Below are 8,695 nucleotides of genomic sequence, written 5' to 3'. Positions count from 1 at the left end.
CAAATGGATTCAGGCAAGTTAATGTGTTTTAAGCAGTGCTCTCGCTCTCTCTATCTGTCGCTGTGATACGGATCACTGCAGGTTGGCGTAATGTGGCTGCAGGCTTTATGTGGTAATTGGGTTTGATTAAACCGCCCCACCACCATCCTCCTTTAGTGGAACCTCTCAGGTCTAGTCCCAGGGAAGGATAAATTACCAATAACAAGCTAACTCATTCTCAGACTGGCCAGGAAAACCTACCCTTTCCATCTGAATTTAAGATGACTTGATTGTGCATCTCAGTATATTCAAATCAAATTCAAAAATCGAATCAAAATGTATTTACATAGCGCTTTTTACAACAGATGTCACAAAGCAGCCTTACAAATGTCCACGTTCAAGCCCCCAGTGAGCAAGTCAAGGGCGAAAGCGGCAAGGAAAAACTTCCTAGAGCACGAGGAAGAAACCTTGAGAGGAACCAAAACTCAAAGGGGGGGAGGCCATCCTCCTCTGGCCCATGTTCTCATGCAGAAAAGCTGGTAAGCACAGTCCTAGCAGTGTCACTGGCTGGTACTATACGCCCGACTCTTTCTTTACAATACTCTCACTCATCTGCGTCTCCCATCTTCACACTGTGGCAGAACTTGATGCATGTAAACCTCATAGGCGAACAACCTCATATAGGCGAAACCCAACACGAGACATTGATGAATATTAGGACATCAAAAAGCAGGTCAATGTGAATGTGAAGCCATGTTCTGGCTCCTAAAAACTCACTTCTTCACTATTAAGTGAATAATACAAAAACCAACATCAGTGATGTGCAAAATCATTACAGGAGTCCAGGACCCTGATGCAATCACTGGATTAGGAGACTAAAGTTTGTGTAGTATAAAACTAACATTAAATTTAGGTTAACTTGAAAAAATTATTTTAAAATTTTTAAATGAAAATGTTCGTCACATTCGAAAACATAAAAGTAGTGATTGAAAAAAAATATTGTTATAAAGTTTCTCAAAAACTTATAAAAAGAGGGACATATACAAGGGTAAACACAAGACACCAAACAAGCAACAGAAACACACCAAATGTCTGCTAAACAATATTATGTCAAATTAGTAGATTCCTTATTCACATTATTGTGGATCATTCCATGCCTTTTCCAAGAAGGAGAAGAAGGAGATGGCGCCCTCTAGAGGATGATCTGGTTTTTGAAGCTCCTATTAAGATCTTTGTGAGGGAGTACAATTGAGTTTCGAATAATGACCTCTGATGGAATGTTCACATTGCAACCTATGTAGAAACAAAAAACCTTAAATGAGAAGTTTAATTTAAGTAGATTAATGCCTTATTAATGCTACATTCAGGTAATATGCTCAAGCTTCTGACCTACTCAGACCTAGTGAAAGCTACTTCTCCCTCTAGTAGTAAAAGTCCCATTATTATATCTAATTAAAAAAGAAACTTGAAAAACTGCTCCAGGAAGAGCAATAAGTATGACATATAATATAGTATAGTACAGTGTTGTATAGTGTAGTACAGAATAGTATAGTGTAGTATAGTTTATTATAGTATTAGTATAGTGCAGTGTAGTATAATAGTGCAGTATAGTAGATTATAGTATAGTATGGTATAGCGTAGTGTAGTATAGTATATTATAGTATAGTGTAGTTTGGTATAGTATAGTATAGTATTGTGTAGTATAGTGTAGTATAGTATAGTGCATTATAGTATAGTATAGTGTAGTGTAGTATAGTATATTATAGTAGTGTGGTATAGTATAGTGCAGTGTAGTATAGTATAGTGTAGTATAATATAGTATTGTATAGTATAGTGCAGTATAGTATTCTATAGTATATTATACTATAGTGTAGTATAGTAAAGTATATTATAGTATAGTGTAATATAGTATAGTATGGTGTTGTATAGTGTATAGTATAGTATTGTATAGTATATTATAGTGTAGTGTAGTATAGTGTAGTATAGTATTGTATAGTATATTATATTATAGTGTAGTATAGCGTTTTATAGTATAGTGTAGGATAGTATTGTATAGTATATTATAGTATAGTGTAGTATAGTATAGTATGTTATAGTATAGTGTAGTATATTATAGTATAGTGTAGTATAGTATAGTATTGTATAGTATGTTATAGTGTAGTGTATAGTATTGTATAGGATATTATAGTATAGTATAGTATAGTATAGTGTAGTATAGTATAGTATGAATGTCAGAGCCTGACTCACAGGTAGCTTTTTCATTTCGTTATTATTCTTTTTGGTCCTTGTTTCTGAACACCTGAAGCAGTGTCATTGTGCATGGAGATGATATAAGTGTCACATACCCAGGATGGTAATAGAGGGGGTCAAACTCCCATCCCTGAACAGAGTCTCACTGTCGATTTTAGCATAGGGGTCGTTGGGGTTGGGGTCACTTGGGCTACCCTCCACTCTTGCCCACTTTCCTATTACACTGCCCCACCCGACGATGCTGTTCAGCACACAGCAGTGGTCCTGGAACAGAGTGAGGAAAGGATTTCAGCACCAGTACACCTCAGTCTACACCTGAGACTACACCTGAGACTACACCTGAGACTACACCTCAGACTACACTTGAGACTACACCTCAGACTACACCTCAGACTACACCTGAGACTGTACCACAGACTACACCAGATTACACCTCAGACTACACCTCATACTGTACCTTTGACTACACTTCATATTACACCTCAGACTACACCACAGACTACACCTCAGACTACACCTCAGACTACACCTCAGACTACACCACAGACTACACCACAGACTACACCAGACTTCTCATGAAAATGGTTTCCTGGTCATCATGTATAGTAGTAGCAACGTGGAAACGTTTAGTTTGGGTTCATACTGCTGTGTTGTGGCTAGATGTTAATGTGTTGTCATTAATGTTTCAATATCACACTTTAGTTTTTTTTACATTGTCACAAACACGGCACTTTTAAGATGTTTTGTTGAGGTGATGTCCTTGTATTTTGACTATTTTGTATTTGTGCTGTCCCTAAATGTTGCTGTTTTACCACCACAGGAGAACCATGCCAAACAAATCTGACTAATCAAAACCACGACATATCTAAATGCAACCTGACTCCTTTACCTGTAGCACGGCCCCATGGAGGACAATGGATTCCCTCACTCGAACCCCTGCACCGATCAAGACCCCTTTCCCTATTGAGACGTTGGGACCTAACTGAAGAAAAACAGGTAGTTTAAAGCAAATGCCTACTGATCCTCTCTAATGGCGTGTTTGTGATGTTGTGATATGCTTACCACAGCTGTGGGGTCAACGTTAGCTGTCTGATGGATGTAAACATCCCCTACAGGTAGAACATAATTAATGGTAATTATTAAGTCAGTAACAAACACAAAGACAGGTATTTAAATATGCATGTATTAAGTATACAGGTTATAGCAGGACTAAATCCAATGATGATGTTAATAATAATAATAATAACAACTATTGTTTTTAATATTATCCTTATTCTTAAATGCAGTACTTGTAGTATTGCAGGTACCTATTATCTTTGGTGCCCCTTCCTGGTTTGTGGCCAGTCTCTCTGGGTGAGTCTCATGATACTGCTTCAAGTACAAACGACTGCCATATATTGCTGACCTGTCAATCAAATTAGACTTGGGTCACATGACTTGGCTGCAGTGAAGGGTGAAAAAGAAAATGGGAAAGAAAGAGATTGCGAGAGAGGGAGTGAGAGAGAATGAGACAGGCGGCGTGAGAACACGTGCAAGAGGGAGTTAAAGAAAGAGAGTAAGAGTGCGCGGGGGCGGGGGGTTGTATTTCAGACATACCCTGCAGATTTGATCTGGCTCCAGAAGTGCTGTGTCTTGTAAACGTAAAGTTGTTTGTGTGCCGCCAGCATGGTAAAGATGTCCCGCTCCAGGTGGATCACCTCAGCCATCTGCCTTGTGCACAGAGGACCCTCCCTGTGCCAATAGGACCCTCGTTAGTGTGATTCACTATCACAGCTCCATGTGCCAACAGGACCCTCGTTAGTGTGATTCACCATCACAGCTCCCTGTGCCAACAGGACCCTCATTAGTGTGATTCACTATCACAGCTCCCTGTGCCAACAGGACCCTCGTTAGTGTGATTCACTATCACAGCTCCCTGTGCCAACAGGACCCTCGTTAGTGTGATTCACTATCACAGCTCCCTGTGCCAACAGGACCCTCGTTAGTGTGATTCACTATCACAGCTCCCTGTGCCAACAGGACCCTCGTTAGTGTGATTCACTATCACAGCTCCCTGTGCCAACAGGACTCTCGTTAATCTGATTTACTATCACAGATCGTCCAAAAAACACACATTCAGCACAGAACTGGGTCATTCTAGCACTTACTGGAGCCTTTCCTCCTGGTTCCTCTGAAACACTGTCCCAAGGTGCCCAAAAATCTCAGGTGTGAACAGGTAAATTCCACAGTTGATAATCTCACTAACAAAAGTGCTGGGTTTTTCAACAAAATGAAGGACCTGAGGATAGAATAATAAAAACATTTACATTATCTGGAAAATGCTCTTATCCAGAGCATCCTACAGGTGTATCATTATGACAGGTTACAGGAGTATTAATATGACAGGTTACAGGTGTATGAGTATGACAGGTTACTGGAGTATTAGTATGACAGGTTACAGGTGTATGAGTATGACAGGTTACAGGTGTATGAGTATGACAAGTTACAGGTGTATGAGTATGACAGGTTACTGGAGTATTAGTATGACAGGTTACAGGTGTATCAGTATGACGTTAAACCCATCACCTTGGATTTGCAAGTAGCTTTTGCTCTTTGCAAACTGCTTGTTTACACTGTGTGCACAATTATTAGTCAAGAGAGTATTCTGACAATATCATAATTTTATGCATATTTTCCCACTCCAAGCTGCATAAACTTGAATGCTTATTGGATTTAAGCATGTTAGGTGATGTGTATTTGTGTAATGAAGGAGGGTGTGACCTAAGGTGATCAAGACCCTATATCAAGGTGTCCATAATTACTACACACCTTCTTTTCCTCAGGCAAAATAGGCCAAAAAAGAGATTTAACTGACTCTGAAAAGTCAACAATTGTAAAAAGTCTTTCAGAAGGAAGCAGCACTCTTAAATTTGCTAAGATATTTGGGCGTGATCACAGAACCATCATATGTTTTGTTGCAAACAGTCAACAGGGTTGCAAGAAACGTCTTGAGAAAAAAAGACGCAAATTAACCGACAAAGATTTAAGAAGAATCAAATGTGAAGTGAACAGGAATCCATTATCCTCCAGTGCTGTCATATTCCAGAACTGCAACCTACCTGGAGTGCTCAGAAGTACAAGGTGTTTAGTACTCAGAGGTGGGGTACTACTATGGGCAGGTATTATTAAAGATGAGCTAGTTGGGCCTTTTTGGGCTGAAGATGGACTCAAAATCAACTCCCAAACCTACTGGAAGTTTTTAGAAGACATTTTTTTCAAGCAGTGGTACAGGAAAAAGTCTGCATCTTTCAAGAAGACCATGATGTTTATGCAGGACAATGCTCCACTGCATGCATCGAAGTACTCCACTACGTGGCTAGCCAGTAAAGGCTAGAAACTGACAGACTCCATGCATGGAAGCCTTATGACTGTTATTGAAAAGAAGGGGGGCTATAGTGGTCTCTGATATTTCTTTCAAATGTTAGAAATGTTCGTGTGTAAATTTTGAGTTGTTTGTTTATTATTATTATTATTTCACTTTAACAGATGAAAAACACGCGAGATGGGAAAATTTCTGTTTTTCATTTAGTTGCATAATAATTCTGCACATGAATAGTTGCCCAGTAATTATGCACACATAATAAACTTCACTTTTACTTTCTTAAATATTCGGGTTTGCGTTTATTAACATTTTGGATTGACCAAGAGCATTGTAGTTGTTCAATAATAAAATGAATCCTCAAAAATACAACTTGCCTAATAATTGTGCACACAATAATAATCTCTTATTACTTTTACTTATTACTTATTATATTTGTTTGTTTGTTTGTTTGTTCTTGTTTGTGTGTGTATGAAGGTCAGTGTTATTGGTACCTCATTTGTTTCTGGATTTTCCACAATGCAGCCATAATTCAGTGACTGTTTCCTGTTAGCCTGGTGAAAGGTAAAACAAAACATCACAGTTCCCAAAGGGTTGTGGGCAGACACAGCCTGTACACACATTTGTAAAGCCCCTGTTCATATCACTGGTTGGTTTACCGTGGTCCCCAGAATGATTCCACAGTGGGAGTCTCCATGGCGACGGTGGAAGCGGAGGATGTCTGCCAGGGGGAATGCAGAGCAGACGTCAGCGTTCATCAGGAAGAACGCACATGGCCCCCCGGACAAAATCTGGTCTCGGAAGTGATAAATCCCGCCGCCAGTGCCAAGAGAAGCAAACTCCTGCAGGTACCTAAAGATGTCAGGACAGGATCAACACAGACTGCCCACATACAGCTTGACATACAGAGACGGCTTAGCTGGGTGCTGTTCCAGAAAGCAGCTTTAACAAACCTTAAACTGAACCTTGAACTCCTGAGATGAACTAACCTGACCTGACATACCCAGAGTAACCAATTCCAGGACAGCGAGTTAAACTTTGGGAGAAGTCAGAAATGAGCAGATAAAGTCAGTCAACACTGAGCAGACTGAACTCAATTTAAGCACATTCTCACATCACAGTTAAGATCAAAAGCCATCATCAACTCACTACTAAAAACAGGATTCAACAAAGATGCAAATGAAAAATCTTCTTATTCAACTCTACTGGAACTTAAATTAATGTTTACATATGCAAACTATGAAAATGTTTTAAAAGGCAACTGAGCAACATTAGGAAGGGAACAGGAGTTGATGTTCCAGAAGAGATGACTGGGTCAGTAGAACTGTAGAGTCTAAAGCTCATTTGGTCATTCACCATCTAGCACATCTATCAGCTTTCTGGGGTTTCTGCCCTTTTCATTTGGATTGGTTGTGATGATTTTATATTTTAAAGTACCATAACTAAAAAAGGGTAATTAAACAGCATTTAACACATTTGTTTTTTAATTTTAATAAATACGTTAACACTCGTGTACTGACATTGTTGATGATTTTTACAAAGCAACAATTTTTACTGTGTGATTGCTCTGATATTTGCTAAGGTTATATTTACAGTTCCATGTATTTGTACATGTTTTGCGATTTTTGTGTCCAGTATCTAGGCCTCTTGTCTTGTGCCCATATGCTGAATATACAAGCCCCACCCCATTAGTAACGTTATGCTTGCCAAGTTATAGCACACTGAAATGATTCAAAGAATGGAAGCCACTTGTAAATAAGGTAAAACATGACGTGCTGGACATGAATGGAAGCTTTGTTTGTGATGCATTTTAATTGAATTTATTAAGCTAATTATTGATTCCTTGGCTGATGTGATATTCATATGAGAACAGCCAAGGAATTAAACAGTATGCAATTCATTATACACTATAATATAGTGTCTTTACCTTTGTACTCCGAGGTTCTTATAGACTGTATAGCCTTTTAGTGTGCCACCCCAAGATATATTAATACTAATATTAATAACACTCACAATAGTAATGATAGATAGATAGATAGATAGATAGATAGATAGATAGAGATAGATAGATAGATAGATAGATAGATAGATAGATAGATAGATAGATATACTTTTTGCCACAAACATAAACATCACAGACATGTTTTTACTTTTATTTCTTAATTAGAAGCGATTAGTGATGAGCTATATGGTATGTTTAGAACCTCAGTAATGGGATAATAAAACATAGGTTGTTTACTATATAACAGTTACTGTATACCTACCTTAAGGAGATTTTAAATTCTTGCTGGGCAGAAGCTAAAAAGCGACTAAGCTCCTCGTTCGGCTGGTAAAAGCCAATCAGGAGGACTTCCTTTATATCTGGAACCTGTTAGCAAAAAACAACAGCTGCCTACTGTGTCATACAGGTCAGGATCACCCAGTCGTCACTTCACACTGCATCTTGTAGGCTTCAGACGGGATGCGGTACCCACCTTGGCGCAGGCTTCTACGAGATGCTGCAGCATTGGTACCCCAGCCACGGGGAACAGCGGCTTGGCCACCTCGAACGACAGGGGGCGGAAGCGAGTTCCTGGTGGAGAAGACAGAAGGCAAGCTCCTTTGGCGTTAGGTTTTCCTAACGTTTGTACTCGAAAATGCCCTAATGTCTTAACAAGTGGAAATTCGTGAAATATTTCACAATTAGGCCACTGTGATATTTCGTCGAATTCCAGAGCTTTGTATACAAATAGTTGTAACTGTCATTAATATCTTCCTCATCGCCACGTCATCGTAATCCCCTAAATGTTTAGTTACTATTTAATTATGTTGAATCACACGATATTTTGGATGTAAAGCGTAGTATAACAGCACGAACAGGAGCGTCTCACCTTTCTGAGGACCCCCGATTAGTACGACTGCTTTCAACATCTTCAGATAAGTCACTCTGTCAGAAATAATCCAAGAAACCCTGAAAACCTGTTTACTTTTTTGTCACCTTTAGTAGAATAGCACGTGGATTATAGTATTAAACGTATTTGCACAGCATGTGTTTGAAATTCTTGTTTCAATCAAAAGCTTCAAGTTTTAGACTCCCAGAGCAATCCCGTGTTCACTGGCATTACAGTG

General features: G+C 39.0%; 1 protein-coding gene across 1 annotated transcript; it reads right to left on the bottom strand.

Annotated features, from left to right (window-relative positions):
* Positions 1–308: 308 nt before the first annotated feature.
* Positions 309–8,695, bottom strand: gmppab (GDP-mannose pyrophosphorylase Ab). Its single transcript, XM_027004692.3, has 12 exons — positions 8,458–8,695; positions 8,062–8,159; positions 7,852–7,955; positions 6,247–6,439; positions 6,082–6,141; positions 4,377–4,507; positions 3,826–3,960; positions 3,537–3,634; positions 3,292–3,338; positions 3,119–3,211; positions 2,325–2,493; positions 309–1,272 (listed from the first exon to the last, which is right to left on the bottom strand). The coding sequence occupies exons 1-12, from the start codon at positions 8,495–8,497 to the stop codon at positions 1,172–1,174; spliced, it is 1,269 nt and encodes a 422-aa protein (XP_026860493.2). The 5' UTR covers positions 8,498–8,695; the 3' UTR covers positions 309–1,171.

The sequence above is a fragment of the Electrophorus electricus genome, chromosome 3, assembly GCF_041902795.1.
Source record: "Electrophorus electricus isolate QZ-2024a chromosome 3, ASM4190279v1, whole genome shotgun sequence".
NCBI classification, from domain to species: domain Eukaryota; kingdom Metazoa; phylum Chordata; class Actinopteri; order Gymnotiformes; family Gymnotidae; genus Electrophorus; species Electrophorus electricus.
Note: the sequence above shows the minus strand (reverse complement) of the source record. Positions and strands in the feature narration are given on the sequence as shown.

What these genes read in the sequence shown, in the direction of transcription:
- gmppab (XM_027004692.3), bottom strand. Translation starts at nt 8,497, where the DNA reads ATGTTGAAAGCAGTCGTACTAATCGGGGGTCCTCAGAAAG. An exon ending in TCGTAGAAGCCTGCGCCAAG is followed by an intron (nt 7,956 to 8,061) that starts GTGGGTACCGCA and finishes TTTTGCTAACAG; the next exon opens with GTTCCAGATATAAAGGAAGT. An exon ending in AACCAGGAGGAAAGGCTCCA is followed by an intron (nt 3,961 to 4,376) that starts GTAAGTGCTAGA and finishes CTATTGGCACAG; the next exon opens with GGAGGGTCCTCTGTGCACAA.